Genomic DNA, 24,512 nt, shown 5'->3' with positions numbered 1-24,512 from the left:
TATTGCTTCTGAATCATGTGGAAGCGTTGTTAAAATGCAGACTTTGGGCTACATGGCTAGAAATTCAGGTTCAGTAACTGTGGGCTGTTTCCCAAAATGTGTGTTGTAAGAAGCCGTCCCTGAAGGGGGATGTACTCCCCCCCTTAAAATAAAAGTGGATCATAGATCCATGAGCAAACACTGCTTGAACTCTGGACATACAGCCTGTTTTTCAGCTTCTTGCTCCAGCATTGTAGAGTGTGATGGCTGAGAACACAGACACTGGAGCCAAACAGCCAGGATTGAGCTCCAAGGTTTGCTGTGTGACAGTGGATGCATTACTTACTCTCTCTGTGTCTCAGTTTCCTCATCTGTAAAACAGGGTTAATAACCACACCTATGCATAAGGGAAATACTTAGAGCACTCATTGCCTTGCATTGGGTAGGCACCTGGCAGGCCATTGCACCTGCCTGGTGTGAGGCTGGCTGTGTTAAGTTGCCCTTCCTTCCTGCACCCTCAACCTGTATGTCCGCAGGGACCTGCTGTAGCAGCCTTTCTCCGGGAACAATGTGCTCATCTTTCAGACTACGTTTGCCCCTCTTCCCCTAGTCGCCTCACTAACTGGGTCATTCCACAGCGTCCTACACACCCCCTTTCTGACACTCCCATACATATCCTCCCTTGTTAATGTCACCTTTCCTAGATTGTAAGTGCACAAATGCGGGGACCACTTGTGTCATCTTTATCACTAAGTCCTGTAAGCCCAGGATAGCATGGGGCAGAGCTGTCACTCAGTATTTTTGAATGGACAGATGTCCTCTAATGAGGGAGAAAAGTGTGGCTTTGAATCCAGGCAGTTGATTCTCTGTTTTTGAGACTGTCCTTCAAAAGATAATTTGGGAAATAGCATTTTAAAGCAGTACTTCTCATATTTAAATGCTGCTATAAGTCCCCGGGGGATCTTATTAAAATGCAGGTTCTAATTTAGTAGTCCTGGACAGAATTTGGCATTATACCTTTCTCCAGGCTCCCAGGTGACAACTGTGTGTAGATTACAAAGCTCCAGTTTGGGGTGGGGTTAGTTAGACATTTGTGAACAAGGCAATGACATTGTCAAAGTTACAAAGTGAAAAGCATGGACTAGGGGCAGACCAGCATGTGGGGACACAGGTAGGGTGGGGTGTGGGGTGGAGGGAAATGGTTTAACCCAGACAGAGAGATCAAGAGAAGGGTGGGCCTGAGCAGGTGGCACCCCCCCCCACTAAAGAGAAGGGAGGATCTCTTTCTGCAGCTGTGGTTTTGGGTTGATTCATCAAAGTTGTGATGAGTTTGCATTCCTAATCCCCAGTGGGTCCTCCTCCAAGGCATTATGACTTTATAGTATTTTTTTATGATCAGGGAATCACTTGATTATGTGAATCCAAAACCAGATCCGTTCTAAAGCTCTCAAAAAGCCAAGGTGGTTCCCAGGGGCAGAGGGTACCAGGAGTGACTTGTGTCTTAGCAATGGATGAGTTGTATCAGGTTTTATTTGGTCCTGGCTGGGTTCATGATCAAAATCCTTACCCCTTAAAAGTGTTCTCAAGCCATGAACAGTCTCTAGCTCATAGCCAGCTTTCTGTCTTCTTACTCCTCTTCATCTGAGTCTCTCTTTAAAGGATTAATGGTAGACCCACATTCCTCTAAGCAAATCAGATAACTCTCCAGCTGTGGCCCTGTGGTGGACTCTCCAATTTGTAAGCCCCAGTAAGAAATCAGTCAAATGGCCAAGAACCATTTTTTGGTGATGTTCTTGCTATTTTCTCTAATCTTCCTTCAACCTGTGAGTCAAATGCCTGCATAAGTATCCAGTGTTGTTTGCTTAATAATGGCAACAGTTTTTTAATTGTAGAGTTTCTCAGAATCATGGAGTTTTTTCAGTGCACAGATGTCCCAGACTCACCTCATCCCATGTTAGAGTCTCTTCATGTTGGAGGGACATTTGCAATATTAAAACTCACCAGAAGTGACTCTTACAAGTCAGCAGGCAAGAGAAACACTCATTTAGTGCTTCATAATTTACAAGATATCCTCACGTGCATTTTAGCCTCCTCTAGGAGATTGCTGATAATTGTTTGCCTCATTAGTATTGGAAATTAATTATCTTCGCTGCTGATCTCATAACTATGACATCTAGTGTTTTTACTTTAAAGTCACAAATGAGTACTGACTTTCCAAGATTTCTCTCAGGCTGTCTTTAAATAGGCTCACTTTATATTGTCAAGGTTTAATAATACAAATTCCAGGCATACATCAAATACTACGATACTAATGTAAAAATATTAATGATTAATAGAACACACTCCTATGTAACCATCACCAAGTAAAAATTATCATCAATTCGTGATCACTCATGTTTTGTTTGTATACCCTTATCCCCCTTTTCATTGCCAGTGGATACTTTGTAATGGTTCCCAGATATGTATACCACTTCCCTAGAAGGGAAAAATACGTAAAGAGGAAAAGTTATTAGACACTTTATTAGATAAAATGTGGTATATTCAAAATAGTTCTTCTTGTAAATTGCTAGAAACCATGGAGCTAATGATGAATTATTTGTCATTCTTAATAATTTAAGGCTGATCGAGTTCCTTTAACTTTCATCTCTAAGGGCAGGCTGCAGAGCAGCATCATGGTAACAGGAAGGCCAAAGGCAAACTGCTGTTGAGAATTGGTAGGAAACTTCATCTGGTGGGATCCTTTGCTCCTGTGTCAAAGGTCCTGGAGTTACACCATGAGCTTCCAGTATCAAAGACAATAATGTTTTTTTAATGCCCGAGTGGTGTGCTATTGTGATGAAGAACATGGAATCTCAAGCGAGACTACCTCGGTGCAGATCCCATCTTTGCCATACAAGTCCCTTGAGACTCACTTTAAATGTTGTGTTTCAGTTTCCTCCTTCTTTTTAAAATGGCTAATAAAAGCACCCAATTCATAGTGAATTATAAGGATTCAGTGAGAATGGGACACATAGCAGGATGCCAAGTACAAGAAAATTATTATTATGTTAAGACGATGATGGTGATGATTTAAGAGCCTTAAGGTCAGGGAACTTGTCCTCTATTGTGTTGGTATCTTGCAGTTGCTAGTTGTCCATGTACTGGTCTTATGAGACTTGTTTCCATGTGTGTATTTTTCTTGAACAGATTACAGAGTCTACAGGGCAGAGATCTTCTGCTTTCACTAACGAACATCTAGTGCTTAGCACCATGTCTGGCACATAATGGACATTCAGTAATTGTCATTGAATGAATGAGTAAATGAAATCCACATCTTTTGCGTGACCAGTTCTAACTCTGAAAGGTCTTGCTTCCATTTAGGTGAAGCCAAAGCATTAACAGATTGTTCAGCACATCCAGGCCAATTAGGGGGAAAGGTATTGGTCATTCAGAATGTCAGATCGGTTCAAAATCACTTATTCTGGATTTCAGAATTTCTCCCACTCAAAGGCAGACTGGCATCAGCCTCTCTCTGTACTTAACCCTTTCAAGGACATGTGGACCCCTCCTTCTCCACACAGGCCCATCTGTACTTTTGTCCACCTGGGAAGTGGAGAGTGGAGTATAGTTTACATCCAAATACTGGAGAGTTTAAAGTGTTTGAGTATCAGGATGTGGGGCCTGGAGCACCAGCCCCCCAAATGGTGTTGAAGGCGATATAATGATCTAGTGACTTTCCTTGAGAAAGTGACTTAATCTAAATTTAAGTTACAACCTCTATAAATTTTGGATGATTTTTATTACCAGGTGTTCAAAAAACAACTAAGTAAAATAAGATGTGTATCTCACATATTCATCCCAAGCACAGCCTAACATGCAGAGGACAGGTGCCTTTGTTTTCACAGGCTCCACTGGGGGCATGGGCCCCCTTTAGTGTATGATTTATAGCCCATAGATCACCACATTGCCTCAGTACTCAATAAATATTCCTGAAAATTTAGTGGGAGAAATGAAAAACACTTGGGCTGGTAGAAATTACAGTTCTCACCCATACCTCTTCCAAACTGAAGGCTTCTGTTGATAAAATCTGTAAAAGATACTTGCCTTCAATTCATACATAGGACAAAAAAAAAAAGATGAAATTCTCTTAATTTCTTTCAATGTTTTCCTTCCATGTGGTTTTTTTTTCCCTTTAAAGTTGGCACCTTCTGCCCATCTCTATTAAAACCCAGTATGAGGTGGCTTTGATTTGGCCAAGAAATCAGATTTGGCAAAAAGAAAGGAAATTTAGAACATTTCATGATAACCTGATGACCATTCAGACGTGCAAGAGCACTGGTGGGTTATAAGGAGACCTGGTCCTCAGAGGGCAGAAATATAAATGCTGTTACCTACCCCCCCGACTTCAGAGCAAATATTAGTCCATACAGTGGTTGACACGGAAGCAGTCTATAATTTATTGATATGTGTTGTCCTATTTAATTGTTAACTCTATTTGAAAAGGACTATATAATCTCATCTTCCATACAAGGAAATAGAGGCTTAGTTCTGGGTCCCAAGGTTGCAAAACTAATGAATGGCAAAAGCACGTGGAATCCTAAGCTCTTAACCACTCCTTCAGCAGTTAATATTTGCTGAACACTCACTGTGTTTCAGGCACTGTGCTGGGTACCGTGTGTATATGTGCAGAGTGGTGGGGGAACACACTAAGCCCTCCATAGGGGAGAATGCTGGCCAGTGGAGGAAGACAGAGGCATTGAACACAGAATTACCTAAATGAATATACAGTTACAAAGTACAATATGTGCTTTGTGGAATTCAGGAAGCTAGGAGAAAAGGTAGGAAGGCAGAATCAGAATTCCTCTCTGTCTGGAATGTCTTTCTCCTCACCATTGCTGGTTGCCCATCTTATTAGATGTAAAATCCTTGCCTCCTCTGCAGAGCTGATCCTGATCCTCCTGCTAGAAATAACCACTTCTCACTCTAGAGTCTCATAACCCTTTCTGAATGGCTTGCAGTCTAGCTATTGGTTAATGTGTTTTGTGTCTCTCTGTAAAAACACAAAGTCCTGGAGGGCTAACACCTTTTCAGTTTTCATTCCCCGAAGTGCCTAGTAATGAACTTTAGACAGAATAGAATTCAGTGAAGTTGTGTCAGACAAAATGGATGCCAGTTAGAACCTACTTGCTTAAGCACACCTAACAAACTGCTGAAAGGGAAGAGGATCTGCCTTTACAACTAAATTTCCTCCACATCACACTATGACGCTGGCAGTAGAAGATGTGGGACTTAGAGATTCACATTTGTCTCTGGTTTCCTGGCAAATGTGGTTAAAAGGGAAACACATTCCATCGCTTTCATTCATTCATTCATTCATTCATTCATCCAGTCAGTTTGGTTATTAATATTTCAGTGAAGTCGTATAAGTATTGTATGGGAAACAAAGACTATTCAATTGTTAATTCCTGAAAGGCAGTTCCTACCAGAGCTCCACATTGCAACAGCACTCACAACTGAGGCCGTATATCTGTAGCGAATGCAATGATGGGTTTCCTGGAGTTTTTAATATACAATTAAAGGGTATAATGTTGAAATCCAAAATTCTGGTCACATGCAGTTTTTCAGTGGCCTAGATTGATCCAAGGGTAAAACTTAGACTAGTTTAAGCAATTTTCTGAATGTGTGGCCCATAGGCTTCCAGCTCAGAATTAACTGGGATTCTTGTTAAAACCCTAAGAGATTCTGATTTTGAAGTCAGGATCAGAGCCTCCAAATCTGCGTTTTTAAACAAATTGCCTTAGGAATTCTAAGACACATTAAAGTTTGAGAACCACTGAACTGTAGAAAATTTTAATTTAATGATGTGCCAATGGATTCTTTGAGAAATGTGTAATGTGTGTCTATTATATTGTTCTAACCAAGTCTGTTTTGGCTTTTAAGGATCAAAGGTCTTTTTACAAAGCTTACAAAGCTACATTAAGTAAAAAGGGGCTTGTTGGGAGGTTATAGCAGGAAATCTCACAGATGTCCAAAAATAAGGAAAAGACAGTTTGCGGGCATATGGGAACTAGAAAGTTAAGCAGAAACTGAGGCTTCTCCCTCCGGCTCTCAGAGCCAGTGTGGTTCCTCCCATCTCTGCTTCTCTCTGTGCACCTGCTGCCCTGCCCCTTCTAATGGGCTTCCTTTGAATCTCTGCTCTTATAACCAGCAGAAATGGGGCGCAGCAATGGCTGTCTAGTCCTAAATCTACAAACTTTTTACGTCAAGAACCCAACACCGACGGAAACTTCCTTTCCTTTGGGGATCTTTATTCAACTTACCAAGTAAAGTCTGGTGGCCGGGTTTGGGTCAGGTCCTTCAGTCACTCAGCAGCCCAGGGATCAGCCCCTCAGGTCAGGACCCATCTGGAGGTGACGGGCAGTGGTGCAGAAAGCAGCGGGAACTGACTGTGGGGGCCTTCCGCTCCGGTCAAGGCAGTGGCTCTTGACCTCCCCAGGACACCCTTGCTCAGCAATCTGGGAGAGAACTCAGAACCTGACCTCCTTCCTCCCTCTGTTCCCATCAGTCCGTCAAGGTGCTGAACTATAGGAGGTGTGGCAGAAGCTGCCAGCATCCTTCCACCACAAGAGCTTAGGTTTAGGAAGAGCGCTATTGTCAATTAAACAGAAAGATAGAAAAGGGAAATGAAGCTCCAGGGAATAGGAAGGCAGTGGAGTGACACTTCAGGTAGAACAGACACTGTGAGGAAAAAGAAGGCAGTCACCCTGTGCATGATCTGGGCCAGAGGTTTTACTTCAAACAAAAAGTGGAGTCTGTGTGCACTGGAATTTGTATCAAAGTGCCTGTGCTGTCATTCCTGTCAATAGTCTGTCATAGGGGAGAGGGTATAGATCAAGTGTTAGAGCACATGCTTAGCATGCATGAGGTTCTGGGTTCAATCCCCAGTACCTCCATTAAAATAAATAAATAAATAAATAAATAAATCAAATTGCCTCTTCTGCAAACCCCCTCCAAAAAAAACAAAAATCTATCATGAACAATATTGTCTTGGCTGTCTTAAAAAAATCAAATAAATAAACAAGCAATCAAAATAAACAAATGTAGATTTGAAGCATGGGGTTCTGTCTCTTACACCTAAAATCCACTGTGTTCCCTTCTAGTTTTTATCTAAAAGTTGCTTTAAAGCACTGTTAATCTGCGTCATTCAACAGTCAGGCCACATTAGCATAAATAAACCCCGTGGCTCACATGGATAGTTCTAATGATTTATTCTTAGTCTTGGTGGCAAAAATCTAAGTTTCTTTGAATGTAAATGCTCTTTCTTTTCAAAATGTTTCTACTTCTGGCTGGTTTCTTTCTCCTATCTCTAGAAATCTCTGCATGCAATACACTGCGACATACTATAATCCTTATTTGCTTATAGAGGTGAATGAGTTGCCTTTCAAAAACCAAGGTACTCATTCTAATTAGGGGTTTACTTTTAGCCTTTCAGTGTACTTTTTACAAAGACATAGAATAAATTAGTTTTGATTTAGCTGGGGTGTTACTTTAGGTTAATTAAATAATTTTCTGCAATTAAAAAGAAGAAATTAATTCCTTTTCACTTCCTTGGCATTGCTCCAATTTTAATGTGATTTTAAATCAGAGAGTGGTTTTAGGAAGTTTCTGATGCATTTGATTAGTTAATATGATGGTGGATTTATAAACTATTTAATTTATGTTACTAAAACAAAGCTTTGGGTTAGAGGTGGTGTTACATGTTGGGATCTTAATATGTCACTTTGGAACTACAGGTTTTATAAGAACATCAAATAATTTATGTATGGTAGCAAATCAGAAAGATATTAAAATCCATGCTGAAAATGAAGTAGATTGCTGACAGCTTAGATAAACAACTTATAAGTGCTCCCTAATAGAAAGATTGTCACTGGATATCCTGCTAATCTCTTGAAGTTTCTTCAAAATTAAGTTACTACATGGAGATGTTTCAGAGAGAGCAGCTACTGAATGACTTATTTTCATTGATAAGGAAGAAAATATCCCAAAATAAGTATGCTAGGAATGACAAATTCTCTGTTATTTGAGATCTTTCCAAGTTAAATTTCGTTTGCTCTGACATCTAAAGTACCCTTATCATAACTTTATTTGAGACCTTATAGATGGTAACGAAAGTAGGAGTGTAGACTGCATGAATTCAGTCACAAGATTTTTTTTATTAATAACTTCTTTAATCTGGAAAAGCAAATGAAAGTCTATGTTCATGTCTAGTTTGAGCCAATGATACCTCTGCCACTGCTGAATGACTCCAACAATTTTGAAGCTGATATGCTTGATTGCATCCCATTTAGCATTTAATTCTATTCTGTCTTGAGCTTCTCTCTAATTTGTTTATGTGTAGTGGAAGGAGCGTGACCTTTAGAATCTTAACACCCTTATGGTGGACTCCTGGCATTGCCACTTCTTAGCTGTGTTCTGAAATTCAGTTAACCTCTCTGAGACTCTGTATGCTTATCTTAGGATAAATATAACATGGAGCATCATAAGACAGCTTGCTTCCTCGAGTTTTCTTTTCCTACAAGAAGAGGCTAGCTCAGTGTGATCACACCCTGTTTGTCCTTCATTTCTTAGTTTGTTCCTTCTAAGTTGTATGATCCATGAGTACTCAAGCTCAAGCCGTGAAAATTAATTTTATAAACAAAAGATACTTAAGTGTGTGTGTGCATATGTGTGGGGAAAAAGGGAGAGAGAGAGAGAGACTTTCTACTAGCAGAACAATAGTCAGAGTTTAGTAAATTTATATTGTGATACATTGCATGGAATCTGAAATAACATGACCAACCAGCACACACAGGGTCTTAGACTTTGAGGAAGTCTGTCTTTTCCTACCCATTTCCCACCCATCACCCAAATTCGGTGACAATTGAGTACATCAAAGCAGAGGGAGATCAAAATATCAGCTGATTCTCACCCCCAGAATTAGACAGACTTAGCTACCTGGTCACAGGCCTTGCTGGATGACTAAAACCTTGAATGAGCGTGGCTGCAAACAGATCAGAATATGTTGCATCCTCGGAGCAGATGTGTCCTGGAGAAAGAGAAGATAAAGAAGGGAAAGTATGTCCACTCCCTTCTCCCAAAGTCATGATTTAGGTGTCACTTGTCCTTCCTGGACCACAAGTGAGGGAGGCGGTGGAGTCCAGGGATGATGAAGGCGGAGGAAATGCGTCTCCACTCACGTGGCAGGAACCATCAGGAGGGCTGCCTCCTGACAGTCTCTGGCCAAGCAACTTGTGAACTCAGTCCTGCCACCCTCTGTCTCTTCCTTTCCTCTAGCTCTGCTGGCCTCCTTTCTGACCAAGCTCGTTCTATCTTGCTCAGATTTTTCACTTGCTGCTCCTCCTCCCAGAAGTGTTCTTCTCCCAAGCTTTTGATTGGGTGCCTTTTGATCAGGACTTTGTTTTCTGTTCAGATGTCATACCTCAAAGAGTCATTCTCTGACCACCTTAAGATGTCACCTCCTTCCGCTTCTCTTTCTTGCTTATCACTGTGCTGGTTTCCTCCTGGCACTGCCCAGTCTCCCAGCTGGAATGTAACTGGCACTGTGCCTTTAGATGTGCTGAATAGTGGTTGCCATGCAGTAGTGCCTAAATGGTTACTGAAGGGATGACAATGGATGAACGTATCAGTCATTGAGTAGAGCTTTGCATAGGGCTTACTGTACCGAATTTTGTGCCGACCACTGGGAACATGAAGATGAATAAGATGAGGTTACTTTAATCAAGTGGCTTTTCATTAGGGGATTCAAGTGTGTAAGTGTATTCTTTCTAGAGCAGGAATGTGCACAGGGTATTAAGCAGCCAAAGGAGGATGTCTCGCTGTAGGTAAGCGGTTAGAGGAGGCAGGATTTGGTGGATCGGGAGTTTCCAAGTACATGGGGTCCAAGTAACTTAAAGATGGAGAAGGCCATGCTTGTAAAGAGGCTTGGCGGTGCGAGTATCCATTTTGATTCAACTAATTACAGGCAGCCTGTGATACTTAGGATGCACAAGGCATATGGGGGAGAGATAAGAAATAGGGTTAGAAAGACACGCAGGAGCCAGCTCATGAAGAGATTATGCACTCTGAGAAGTTTGGACATTATCTGAAATTCTGATAGACAATTTAAATTTTCAGCATGAGTGTGATAGAATCAGACTTGTGTTTCAGGAGAAAAAAATAGTACAGAAAATAATGAGGTTAGACAGCGCTGGAACCCGTTGGAAAGAAGTATGAGGCTGTTCAATTATCTGACCAAGAAATGAGGAGAATCTGCTTTCTTGAATAAAAGTAAATGAGAATTATAAGTAAGTGTCTAAATTTCCATAACTCGACGTTGTTTCATAGTGTGTCTTCATGACCTGATATGTACTGAGTTCTCCGCCCATCCACTGGAGGTCTCATAACTGGGTGATTATATAAACCCTCTCTCTGGCTCAAGGGATTTCAGGGCAAAGAGAGAAACACACAGTAAGCAATGGGCAGAATGGATCCAGGATGGAGCAAATCCTTCCTGGTCACCTGAGTGTGTGTGCTTCCAAGGAGTAAAATGAACCCAAAGACAAAGAGGTTCTCACTAACTCACCACGTTATCAGTGTCTGTTCTTATCAGGATCAGCAGTATAATCTGCAGGGCCCAGTGCAAAATGAAATTGTGAGTGCCTGGCTCAAAAATTACCAAGATTTTTAAGCTGCAACAGAACATTAAGTCAGAGCCCCACTGAGCCTGCGTGAACCCACATGGATCATATGCCCAGGATGCTGGTTCTGTCCTCATTGGCTTTCTCTAGGGGCCAGAATCCTAACTTTGACATTTGCTTCCTGGGAACAGTTGTCATATCCTGTGGCTAAGACACTAACCCAGATGATTGGATTAGCATTGTATTGGATCGCAGTTCTTACACTTGGCTGAGAGCATTCAAGGATCAGAAGAAATAGGAACAAGGCAGTGGTGGGGGCGGGGGCCAGGGCAGCAAAGCAGAGCAGCAGGTGAGGACACATGCTCCGGACCCAGACTGCTTGGGTTTCAAGTCTTCTCTATCACTTCAGTGGCATCTTGGACAAGGCACAAAAGCTCTCTGTGCCTCCGTTCTCTGACCTGCAAAATAGGAATGATGAGAGTAACTGGGTTTTAGGATTGTTAGGAGGACTGGATAGATGCATGGAAAACACTTGGCAAGCGACTGAAACACTGTAAGTGCTCGGGTCTTGTTTCTTATTGTTTTGGAGATTATATTCTGGAGCGTGAATCTGGCTGTTTAATATAGTACAAACTTTACCATTCAGGGTGAGGTTTGTCATTCAGTGAGCAGAGATGCTCCGTTTCAACATAGTTGAATTTACTGATCATTTACTTTATGATTTTTATTTTTGTGCTTTTAGATATTTTTCCTATCCTAAATGCAGAAAGCTTGTACCCTATCTTTTTCTTTGGAAAAGTTGACTTGTGCCTTTAATAATTCATTATATGTATGATATTAGATAGGAATCAAATGACTTTTCCCACGTGGAGACACTGACCTCCTTTTCTGTCTTCTCTATGCACCCCAGGATGCCCAATGATCTAGCCACGCTTGTCTCCCTTGCTCTTTCTAGAATTTGACTTTGGGCCTTTTACAAATATTATTCACTCTGCCTAGAATTCTCTTCCCCAGGTTATTATATAGGTGATCCCTGACCTCCTTCATGTTCTGGTTCAAATATTCTTTCTCATTGAGGCTTTGAAGTTTATTACACCCATCCCTCCTGCCCCCCACATGCATGCATTCCCTAGCCCTCCCTTCTGCATTTTGTTTTGTTCTGTTTTGTTTTGGGGCTTTGCACAGCATTTAACTGACATACAAAACACTAAATAGCTGATACTATTTTTAATTATCTTTCTGCCTCTGTTAGAATGTAAAGTGTATGAGTGCAGGGATAGTGTTTTCTTGTGTTTTGATGTATTCTCGATTTCCAAAACAGTGTCTCCTCCTTTGAGAATTTCAAATTCCTCTTCCAGAGTAATCAAGAACTCCTTTTTATAAACAGTTATGTCTTGGGTATCCTACTAGATGGAGTAATGAAAATTCCAGCTGCACCCAAGTATTAATAGAAGGCATGTGATTAGGAAATCTCCGGTGATTTTTTTTTTTGTTTATTCCTTTGGCAGTGAAGGCCAAGATAGACAAGCATCCCAACTCTGTCTCTCTGTCAGATCATGTGACTTTCTAGTCCACGCACTAAGGGAGTTAGGCTTCGTGTGTGTGTGTGTGTGTGTGTGAAGGGGGGGTGTCTCTGACCAAACCTGGCCCTGTGCACTGGCCACAGGCTTTATCACTTGTTTCCTGATTTACCGTCTTCATTAAAAGCCAGGATCTTACCACCAGCAATGGAGAATTTTCTCCAAAAGCCAGTGCTCCAAAAATTTTCCTTAGTGTTGTATTTTTAGCAGTGCATTTATGAAATGTTTTAAAAGTATTCCAATGAGAATTGCAAAGGAGACAGGAAGAAAAGGAGGAGGATCCTGTAGGACATAGCAACCAATTGTAACCCAATTGCCAATTGGTACCCAAATTGTAACCCAGTGACCATTGGGTATTTATAAGTATTTTAGGATAATTGATAGTAGTATTTCTATGTATGATAGTTTCTATGGTTATGTTTAGAAAACAAACCTTATCTTTTATCAACCTATCCTGACAAATTTACAGATGAAATTATGTGATATCTGAATGTTCTTTGAAATAATTGGGTGTGAGTGGGTGGGTATGTGTATAGTTCAAACAGGCTTGGCCATGTAATTGTTGAAGCTGATGGATGGATACATTGGGTTTATTTGATATGTTTGAAAATTTCCAAAGTTATAAAAGATAAACATTTTACATAGAACTAAAAAACAAACTTCTCCAGCAATCTATTTTTTTCTATGCTAACAGAGTTTCACCAGATGTGTACCCTGCCTCATGGGTGGAAACTCATCTCTCCCAACTCCCCATTTAAGAAAATAAGTATTTGGTCAGTGTTTGTATGTTCATGCAGTCAGGACTTTCACTCATTCATCCTTTTATTTAGTCAACAGTCATTCATTAGTTGTCTCCTTGGTACTAAGACCTGGAGAGACTCGCTGTTTGGAAGATTTCTGCTTGTCTCTTTCTGAGACAAGAAGACAGTAGGATACAGTGTGGATCTGGTGGAGGCTTGGAAGCATAAGGGGAGGGCTCCTTGGCTGAGGGTGGGATGGGAAAGACTTCTTGAAAGAGGGGACCCTCTGTTCAGTCTCAAAGGAAGCTTAGGGGTTATCTGGATAAAGGAGAAGAAGAATGTGCTTACCCCCTTCCCCACACTAACCTGTCTGCCTGCTAGCAGTTTTGTATACTTACCAGATGCCAGATGCTGAATGACCTACTTTACATCCCTTTACTTAATTCTTCATCATCAAAGTCCTCAAGTAAGGTGATCTAATTATTTACCGGGAAATAAGTAATTTTCCCAAGTTCACAAACCTGGAGTTCTAGATTCACCGATTCAAAAAAGTCATTTTATTACATCCACTCGAAGCCAAAAGAGGAATTTCAAAAGCTAGTGACAAAATAATGAAGACAGTAAGATGGGTAATAACATGAACCTCATGCATAAAGGAGATAATTAAGAGTCTTTGTCTAGATTGTGATAAAATTTAGAGTTGAAAATGAAAAACTTTATTTTAATTGGTTTGCCTTCACAGAGTTATTTTCCTTTGAGTTTTTTTACCTTTATTCCCAAACTAAAAATTTTAATATCACAGCTGATATTAATATTTGAGAGATTCCCCACACACCTTACATTCAGGTAAACCAGTCTTTCTTTACATGTAGACACATCCTGGAAGGGACATTGCAGAACATTGCAGAGAGCAGGATTTCTGTGGTTGAGCGTTGATGAGTGCTGATCCATTTGGAACATTGCAGGCTCCAGACAGCAAATGGGTGAGTGATGTTCTTCACTCCTTTGTGAAAAGATATGAGGATCTGAGATTCTGGACTTTCTAGCAGAAGTTTCGACCCGTGAAGGTTCTGTCCCTAACTTGAGTCCTTACTCTGCTATGGCCCATGAACTTGACTCAGAAGCCCTTCTGTCCTCTAGCTGTCAGCATGATCCTGGGCATGAGTATTGTCCTTTCGTGCCCACGAAAGCATGAAACATTAACAGGATAGGGAGACATGTATTATTTAAAAGGATTTTTCTAACATATAGTTCTGGATTCATGACTAATAATGATGACAACATCTTGAACTTGCATCTTAGATGACATTTGTGCCTCCTTCTCAAACCCATCTGCACAAAGTGCAGTATGGTGTGGCAGTGTATTTCAGTCTTAATGCTGACTGAGTGCCACATGTCAGCAAGCTGTAGCAGGCAGCCTCCAGACATTTTATCTGCTAAAATGAAAAGGGGTCAGGTTGTGGGGGGAATAAATCCCTGTCATTTCCTCACACACTGGCAGCAAGAAAAGACAAGTGCAATGCACCATTTTAGACAGTGTTGGTAACCGTCTGCCTTTATAGTACACATTTCCAATTATGCCCAATATGATGTATTTAGCTTGAAGGCAGGTCATGTTTTATAAAATGTGTTGAGAGCAGTAACGATTTAGTGGGTGCTCATTTGTTTCTGTTGCTTGGTTAAGCATGCTGCATTGTCTTTTTCTGTTTTACATATGGATGAATATGAGATGTTAGCTCTAAGTGTGCTAAGTCAGTGGTTCCCTACCAGGGAGATTTTTAAAATAGATCCATGCTTGGGCCCCACCCACCAGAGATTCTGATTTAAATTCTTTGGGTTGTGGGACTTTAGGAGTCTGTACATGTACCCTCTGAGATTCTAATACAGAGTCAGGGTGAAGGACCACATGGATTGAGGAGACAGCAAGATTAGCTGTGTGGGACTTAGTTGGGATATTTAAAGAGAGGAAAGGCCAGTAAGGCTAGCTATCCAAACTGGAAATGTTTGAAGAGCATTAGTGGTTGAGAATAGGAAGTAGAGGATATTGGAGATAGTCTCTAGAAATTTAACTGTTGTGTAGGCTTCAGTGAGTATGTTGTGCCTACCATAGGGACAAAAATGCTTATTTGCTCAACTGTCATCCTAGGTGGCACATATAAAAGTGAGTTGCTTCTTTTGAAATCCATAGTAAAGGCTTACATGAAGTACAGTATGTATATATGTGATTTGCAAAACACTTTAAATCTCATTCCTAACAGCTGTCCTGTTAGTTGGCTTGACATTATTGCCCACATAGGACAAGTAAGAAAATGGAAGCTCTAGAAGGTTAAGTGCTTTGCCCACGGCAGTATAGCAGTTTGATAATGAGCTGGATTCAAAATCTGAGCCCTAGGGGTCTTGTCTATTGCCCGAGCTGCTGAACTTGGCCTGTGTGGCTAAGTGAATGATGATTATGAAAAGTTAAGACTGTAGAAGACATTTTTTTCAGGCAACATTTCAAAATGAAAGATATATATGGGTATCCTGGAGCCTTTTTTCAGCAATCCTGGAAAGTTTAGCAGAAGAGCTTTGCAATTGTGTTTAATATCATCTGGATATGGATGGGCTCCATGTTCATCTGGGAGGACTTGGAGGTCTAGCTGGGAGGGAACTTGGGGGGAGGAGACAGCCCTTGATGTATCTGCTCTCTGCAGGGAACACCAAGATGAAGAGGAAGGAAGGATATGAAAAATTCCTCCTCGTGGTTCTTCTAGGGCTTTGCATTTTTCACCACTTAAGCCTTCCATTTCTCCTTGAGTGAAGAGAGAATGTACGGGTTCGATGGCCTTTGGATAGTAAATACAAAGTTCATATTATCATTTCTGAATGCTTATAAAACTATGGAGAACGTCTCCCATTATTCTCCATCCATCGTGTTTCACTTCTGCTTCACTGGGGAGGTTTAATAATGCACGCATGTACGCTTCAGTGTAACACACAGCACTGCATGCATCTCTTCCATATAGCAGCCACCTGATAAATATTTATCAATGGTGACAGCACTGTACGGGTCATTGCCTCCCTCTGAGAACCCAGAGTCTGGGTTCTCCAAATTTAAGTGGGACATAGTCGGTCTGGTGAATCCTGTTTTTGTACTTTTTCTACAAAGGAAATCAGCTCCGAATCTCAAAAATGGTTGCAAATAAACTAGAAAGGGGATATTCTCTTGTGTATAATTAATCAGGAGAGAGACTCTACATTTTAGGGGATTTAATGTTGAAGAAACTCAGGCTGCCTAACATCATACTGGGATCTTTGTCTGTAGCATTAACATAGAAACAGACTCCTTAATGACCATGTGGAATTTTTTGCCAAGTGAAGCTTGTTTTCACCTCATATTCATGCTCCTCTTTGATTAAATGCCAGTTCTCTTTAGTTATGTAGCATCTTTGTGATGTGTTTATTGTAAGAACACATAGAAAGTAGCTCTGGTTGATTATTTTGAGGCAAGCCCTATCTTTTTCTTTCCATTTCATTTTTAACATAAAGATTCATAAGCAAGTGTGCTCGGGGCACAAAGCAGTTTTCTTTGGATGTGTGAACTGCTATCTCAAGCAGAATTCTGTGGCAAGAAATAAAAAGGCCCAATGATCAGATTAAATAGATAATTTTAAGAACAGCAGTGCAGCCTGCCTTTTCTACACATTCGAAATGCAACCCTTCTGCTGAGGCGAGATACAAAATGTGCTTGTTTCTTGCAATCATGGGGGTGATGGTTTTTTTCTGAGTGATCATGTAATTTTTCATACAAACTGAGGACTTTCTGAAAGTGAGTAGATGAGCTCTTGTAGCCAGGAAAACAGGCATTAACTGGACTGTCCTGAGGAAACAGGATGTTTGATGACCCTACCTGTTCCTCTTCAATGATACCAGAAGGTGGCTGGTGCTAACTGCAGCTCGAGTTTAATTTACTAGAGACATGGAATGATTTTAAGCCACCCATGGTCTACTCTTAGATTTCCAGAACACAGGTAAAATCCAGCACTGAATGGAAGACCATTTTTGTCACATTTTTCTTTTATTTAGAAAGAGCCTCAACTAATGATGCTCTTCTCCTACTATTTTTTAAAATCTGTCTTCTCACCTTGTCTCTTGAATTCTTACTCTGCTGGAGGAGACTCCCTGTCCCAGGCAGTGTGGACATACTTTTCATTCAGCATCTCATTTATCCTCAAAATGATCATATGAAATAGAAACGTATATTTGGCCTACTTTACAGCCAAGGAAACTAAGGCTTAGCATGATTAGAGGGATTGTCTGAACTCTAGTAAGCACTAGTGTTGCAGCTCAACCCCAGAAAGTATTTAATGTGTGGTTGTTTCCATGATACGAATCTTAAAATATCACTGGTGCCATCCTTTGGCTTCAGGATTGATGGATTAGAGAGGAATGATCAACAGAATCTGGATTGTGTTTGTTTAGTGGTGAACTGGACTTATAAGTTGGGAGGAAGAAAGAACACTGCATGAGAGCTAAGATTGACATAGTGAAAAGTCTGGTAGGATGTTGGTGCCTTGAAGCAGATAGGTGGCTAAGTAAAAAGAAAAAAATTAAATAAAGCCATTTGCAGCAACATGGATGGACCTAGAGATTATTATACTACGTGAAGTAAGTCAGACAGAGAAAGACAAATCTCATATGATACCACTTATATATGGAATCTAAAAAAAGTGATACAAATTCTATTTACTAACCAAAAGTAGACTCACAGACATATGAAAGTAGCTATGGTTATCAAAGGGGAAAGGGGGCAGGAGGATGAATTAGGAGTTTGGGATTAACAGACACACGTTACTGTATATAAAATAGATAAACAGCAAGGACCTACTGTTTAGCACAGGGAACTGTATTCAATTTCTTGTAATAACATATATTGGAAAAGAATCTGAAAAGAAAATATATATTTATGTATGTGTATAACTGAATGACTTTGCTGTACACTGGCAACTAACATTGTAAGTCAACTACACTTCAATTAAAAAAATAATAAACCAGAAAAAAAAAAGACAGAATGGGTGGCTGAAATCTATTAGACCTGTTAGTAACCGAGACATTTGAGAAATGAGGAAAGCCAGCGCGGTCACTTTTTATAAACCTACCATCAGAATTCTGCAGATTGGTGTTGGAGTAACTTCTGTGTGTGACCAGTATGTCCCCATCCTGCACCTACTTGTCATATCCATGTGCCTTTAGGAGCCTTCCCTCTTGCATCCATCTCCAACCCTGCCTCCCTGTCAGCAAGGGCTCACATTCACCATGCTCTCACTTGCTGTACTTGCTTTTACCCTATTCTCACATTTCAAATCAATTAGAAACTTAGGGGGTCAATTCTTTACTTCAAATCATTAATTGAGTAACCCTGGTGTCAGGGCTCAATAGCCATGTCTGTTCAGTTCAGTGAAATGTGTCCCAGCTTACCTGGCCATGAATCACCCAGAGGTCATCTTTATGTGCTAATTTCCACCACCTTTGCTACCACCTTTCCGGGGAAAGTCTGGTATAGACTTTTACTGAGGGTCTATAAATATCCCTCACTGTTTGTGTCCACTCATGTGAAATATGGCTCTTGGTCTTTAAGTTGTCATCTTCGCTTAATGTTACTTCTTTGGACTGCAATTACTAACTTAAGTTTAATTATGTCTGATGACTTACTAATTATAAATTGTGCATAAGTTAAAATTGAATTTAGATTAGTTGTTTATTAGCCATAATCATGCTTGAGCAGTCATTTCTGTTTGCAAACAGGCACTTTAATTTATTGTTATTTTTCATAGACCTAATGAGGTCAGAAGCCTCACTCACAAAGCCCTACACACATTGCTTTAATTGACAGTTAAGGCCTTCTGCCAGCAGGAAGGAAGTAGTATCCACTGGGAATAGCAGAGTCACTGATGTGAACTCGTCCCTGAAATGCCCCTTTTCTTTCTCTTCATCTTACTGTAAAGTCTCTTTTATGGAAAAATCATGGGTTTTGATATCGATTTAGCTGCTGTTTTAATCCTAGCTAGATGACTTTATGGAAATTATTTTCCTCTTATACTCTCTATTTTCTGATCTGCAAAGTGGGTATAATAATAATAATAACAACAATAGTAATAAGAGCCAATCTCATAAAGTGTTGTAATAATGAGATAGCATATGCATAATGCCAAGAAGTGGATGTGACATAGATTAAAGTGATAATTCTGGAAATTTCTAACATATTTTACATACTTATTTAATAGAGTGTTTTCCACCTGCAAAAATACTGTCTTTGCCTTTCCATATTTCCTTCCCAGAAATCATTTTCTACTTGTATATTCAGGGGAAAGGGAAGCTTTGTTGGACATCACTTCCTGAGAGCTTCCACTTGGCCTTTTGCTCAACTTCTCTTGTCTGAGTTCAAATTATGATGCTGGTACTGTCAGAGGCATCCATTTCTTTTGTTGCTGGTTACCTCTCGGATTTATGGAATTATTGTCCTGGTGATACCGAACTGCTACCCATGTGCTGCCTTCAAATACAGGTCAAGTGAGAAGACCATGGACTTCATCCCAAGTGTAGAAACTGCCTATCCTTGAATTTCCCATAACATGAGCTAAATCATGTCTGTTCTGCATAACTGACTGCTGTAAGTTTGGTCATAATTTGAGGTACTTTCATTTATAGGGAGGGGAAAAATCCTTTAAAACTGAATGCAAAATTCATGAGATTTCAATGTTTAGGGGAAAAGAAACACAGACACAACCACTTACAAAGAGAAATTCTTAACAGGTATCTCACAGATCTGGTGGTGTTTCCCTGTATTATGATCCTTCCTTGTTTCTCTCTCTCTCTTCAAAGACATAAATATTTCTTTATTCCCATACAGTGCTAACCAGTTTTCTCTCTGGGAAAACCTGACCTCATTTCTAAAAGTTTGTTTGCCTGTAGAATCCATCCTTCTCAGCTTCACCTGAACATTTTTAGGGCATGATAATCAATGCAACTCCTTTTCCAAAACTTTAGATTATTTGACATGGAATTACACTATAAAGCAAATACCTCTATGTGTGTGGTGGGGGGTGTGTGTGTGTGCACGCGTGCATGTGTGTGTGTGTGTGTATGTGCATGCCTTGTGAAGGGAGAGGCATTGATCCCTGTTCTCTCTCAGGGTGGGGTAAAGTCAGCCCATTCATTTTTTTAATGTCTTCAATCTTTATTTCTGGTCTCCTTACACTTGGACAAAGCACACTCACTCTCTCTCTCTCTCTCTCTCTCACACATACACACACAGAGAAACCCACATTCATGTACACATTCTAAGGATAAACAATAATCATCAGAGTAAGTACGATGTAATTAGAATTAATTGAAAGTGGGGGAAGATACATTTTCCTAAAGGCATAATTATTTACCCACAATGTCCCCACCCAAATGAAGATAGCTTGTATATTATTATGCAGAACTGTTTTAATTACACTTTTTTTTCTATTTAGCTTTCTTTTCTCTACTCCTTACTGGGCCTTAACTACATTCAAAAAGGGGCTGATTATACCATTCCTCTCCGTCAAATAGTAGCAACCCTCCTTTGACTTTATAAGCATGCCCTGTGGGAAACAGGTAGCCACTCAAATTGGGTAACTGGGGAAAATTTAATGAAGGAACTGTTACAGAGGAGTGGACAGGGTTAATGTAAACAAACAGTGGGGCCTGGCTAGTGATGGTCCAGAGCCTGAAAGTTGACAGAGATGGGAGCAGTAGGTAGAACTCAGAGAAAGTGGCTGTAGGTCAGTGGCACTCTGTACGAACTGTGGCTTTGGGAACCAAGGGAACCAACTTTGAGTTGATTGCGAGGATTAAATCTTGTGGAATAAATACCCTCATCTCTCTCTCTGTCCTTTGTTAACTTTTTTTCCTTCCTTTGTATGCCCCAAAACACCTTTGGCCAAAGCCAGCCAGAAGCCAATGGACAAGGCTGCCACTAATAAATATCTTATATGGTCAGATCTCTGGGTATAAAGCAGGTTAAAGAAAGGAGAAAAAAAAAAGGAGCAGATGGAAAAGATCTCCTTAACTCATAGTTCAAGGTTATAAAAGTGGGTTGGTCTCCCCTTCTCATAATCACATTAAAATGGTAGAATTTAATTTTAGGAGCCCCAATTCCTAATCAAAAACAAAAGAAGAGGCCCATCCATGGATGAGAGATCTCAACTTATTTATGGTAGAGTCAGTGGACAAAGACTGAAAGATGGAGAAACTGAGGGTGCGGCACAGGGAGCAGGAAGTTGGTGGCAAGAGAAGAGGACGCTTGTCTCCCCAGGAAGGCTCTTTAGAACCATGGTGGCTGGTCTGATGGAGGGTGGGAGTGAGGAGTGGGATGGAAAAAATGTATACAGGTTATTTAAGTCTGTAAATAACCAGGAGAGGCATAAAAATAGTGATATAGTTGTAAAACGTTGAAAGGTGGTGCAAAATAAATACTCAGCCATTATAGCGAAAGGTCGATAGGTAATGTCGAACGTTAATAAATCAGGAAGAAATGACATAAACATATTATTTATCGATTTGGAGGTAACCACAGAAGAACTAAATGCACAAAGATTTCAGAATGTTCTGGGAGGAGGAGGACAGGGAATGGGCTGTAGGTCAGTTGATTCTCACTGTAGGAAGTCTTTCTGCACTAAAAATTGTTTAAAAACCATGTGAATATAGAATTTTCATAAAAGTGCCCCCTTTTTCCCCTTTTGATTTGGTCCACTTAGTTTGCTGGATTTCTAGAAATTTTCCTCTTCATATGGGTAGTTCCATTATGTGTCTCAAAACTAAAAACTAATTCAGTTTTCTCCTATGCTTCTTTCTCTCCACATTCCTTACAGCCCTCTCTGTGCTCATCCCCAGCCCCCAGAAGTGCGCTGGCATGAGCCTTATACACAACTCTGCCCCCGAACATAGTGTCTTTCTCTGTGAAGTCCACAAACCCTTCCATCTCAGTGCCTTTTCTCAAACTATTTCCTTGACCTGAAATGGCTTCAGCCTTTAAAAAAAAAGAAACCACCCTATTCAGCCTTCAAGTCCCAGAATAAAATCTGCCTTCAGGAACTGTCTTTGGTTTCCAGAGTTAAAAATGATTACGCTGTCTTCTGTCCTCTCCCAATACTGCACCACTGTCCAACGATTCTCACTCTGTAGGGTCTCATAACTTGTTGTGTAGCTGTCTAACACCTCTACTTTCTGAGTAGTTGTAAGTTCCAGAATTTGTATCTGTGTATCAAGTGCAGTATCTTATGCATAAAGATTAAAATAGTTGCAAAGCACCATGGTGGGTTTCTGTTGTTCTTGTTGACTCAGAAGGATCTAAGATGATGAAGTGAACCGCCTCCATGTTAAAGTGAACACCAGCTGTCCTTAGGTTGAGGTGCCTATTGACGCTTGTGCTGCTCAGCAAAATCACCAAGTAGACAATGTTTTGTCCTGTCTTCACCGTAGTGCCTCTTCTCTAAATGCCAGTTAGACACATATTACCTCCGGTTATGAGGAATAAGACATTTAATAAGCTAATCCCCATAAATAAATATGATACTAATGTATTAATTTTAATAAGAGTGTTTGCATAATAAAAAGTAGCCTGAAGAAGAAAGTGACTTACCTGAGGGGGAAGAATTGCTAATAGTTAAACTTCAGGCCCCTGAGCTGTTGTTTTGAGATCAAACTGGCTTTATGGAGCCTCTCAGACTACGCCATAGAACTTTTATGGCATAGGTAATATAGACTCTGATTAATTTAAAATATAATAAGGCAGTGGAATTAATAGATACACATTACCATATGTAAAATAAACAGCAAGGACCTACTGTACAGTCCAGGGAACTATATTCAATTTCTTGTAATGAGCTGTGCGTAATGGAAAAGAATCTGAAAAATATACGTGTGTATGTGTATAATTGAATTGCTTTGCTGTACACATGAAACTAACACTGTGAATCGACTACACCTCAATAAAAATAAGAATTAAAATATATTAAGACAGTGGGAAACAATTTTTGCATTTTAGAGCACGTAGGTTTGAAATCACAATTATTAAGTGCGGTGTGTCTTTCTCACGGAAGTGAGATTGAGTCCTAATCCCTGGACTTTGCTTGTTAGTCTCATTCCCCAGATAGCCTTCCCACCTACTCTTTTTTCTTCTATTCTTTTTTTTTCTTTTTTCAATTGCTCTCTCACCCTGGATTTTTCTCTGCATTCACATAAAAGAGCACTATAATTTTATTTTTCCTTTACTTTAGGAAATGCCACCATAAAACAGTCTCGATACAGGATTATCATCCAAGAAGCAGCCAACGGAGGCCAAGAATGCCCAGATACCTTATTCGAAGAGCGAGAGTGTGGAGATGTCTCATTGTGCCCCGTGTATCGGTAATTAATCACCTTCTAAAATAATCCTTAGACCTCAGCATAACTCATGACCTATTTTCTTTCACACAAGATATGGTTAATGTATGAAATATTCATAGTGAGAAATAAAAAGAGGTAATCTTGTTTATTGTCAAGTACCTCACTGTATCACCCTCTTATCTTGAATGTATTTTGAGAGAGTAAAGACTATGAAAGTCTAATTAACAGGAAAAAAACAAAACAAAACCATGGTTTGACTGTAATTAAGCTGCTGGAGTTCTGCCACCAGGCAATTAATTTTCAGGATCAGAATCCAAAGAGATTCAGGATGAGGTCCTTACCTGGAAAACACACACACACGCACACACGCACACACACACGCACACACACATGCACGCACGTGCGCACACACACACACCTTACCTCATTCTGTTGTTCTCATCCTAAAGCTTTTAATCAAGAACCAAGGACAGATTTGAACTTCTTTAATAGTTGCTTATTTTAATTTAAAAATGGTTTTGGTTCTCAATTTTAATCATATACATATTTTAAGAAATCTTAGGAAAAAAGTTTAAGTTATGTATAATATTTTTTTTTAGGAAAGAAGATGAGTAGTTTTTAAAATACATATGTTCCCTTTTGGCAAGTTGGTGATTATTATTTATAAACACAATACCTTTGTGTGCTTTGTCATTAACTTCCATTCTTTCAACATTGGATTGAAACATCACTTTAAAGTACTTTTGGATTAAATTTAATCACTACTGGGATTTGCTGATTTCAAAAATGTCTAATGTTTCTCCTGATTATTTGAGAAACTGTATGTTAAAGCTGTGGAATTCAAGGGCTAATTTACTCAGCTAATTTACTTTTGTTTTTTTGGGGGTGGTTTCCAAGAAGAATTTCCATCAACTAAAGTTTAGAATGTCATTGAAGATGTCCAAATTATTATCAGTTTCATCCTTCTTTCCTCCCATTGTTTCTATCTGATGACCAGTTTGTAGAGGAGTTGAACAAACCCTGGAATAAACCCAGATGACCAGCTTTTCCATCAACCACAGGGCCATTGTAAGAAGACTGTCAGTATCCACCTTTTTATGCCACATGTAAATAATTGAAACTTGCAAGCCCAGCAGAAGAGCTCTCAGGGAAAGTAGCCCATTGAA

The 24,512-nt window shown here is 40.0% G+C and overlaps 1 protein-coding gene across 1 annotated transcript in view; it reads left to right on the top strand.

Annotated features, from left to right (window-relative positions):
- The window catches only part of LOC140693686 (thrombospondin type-1 domain-containing protein 7B-like), a 160,598-nt gene that overhangs the window by 39,673 nt on the left and 96,413 nt on the right, over window positions 1-24,512 (top strand). The window contains 1 exon segment of the mRNA XM_072957394.1: window positions 23,238-23,367. Within this exon segment, the coding sequence (XP_072813495.1) occupies window positions 23,238-23,367 (130 nt within the window).

Source organism: Vicugna pacos, unplaced genomic scaffold (assembly GCF_048564905.1).
Source record: "Vicugna pacos unplaced genomic scaffold, VicPac4 scaffold_20, whole genome shotgun sequence".
In the NCBI taxonomy this organism is placed as follows: Eukaryota; Metazoa; Chordata; class Mammalia; order Artiodactyla; family Camelidae; genus Vicugna; species Vicugna pacos.
The sequence above is the reverse complement of the archived record's forward strand: the minus strand, read 5'-3'. Positions and strand labels throughout refer to the sequence as shown.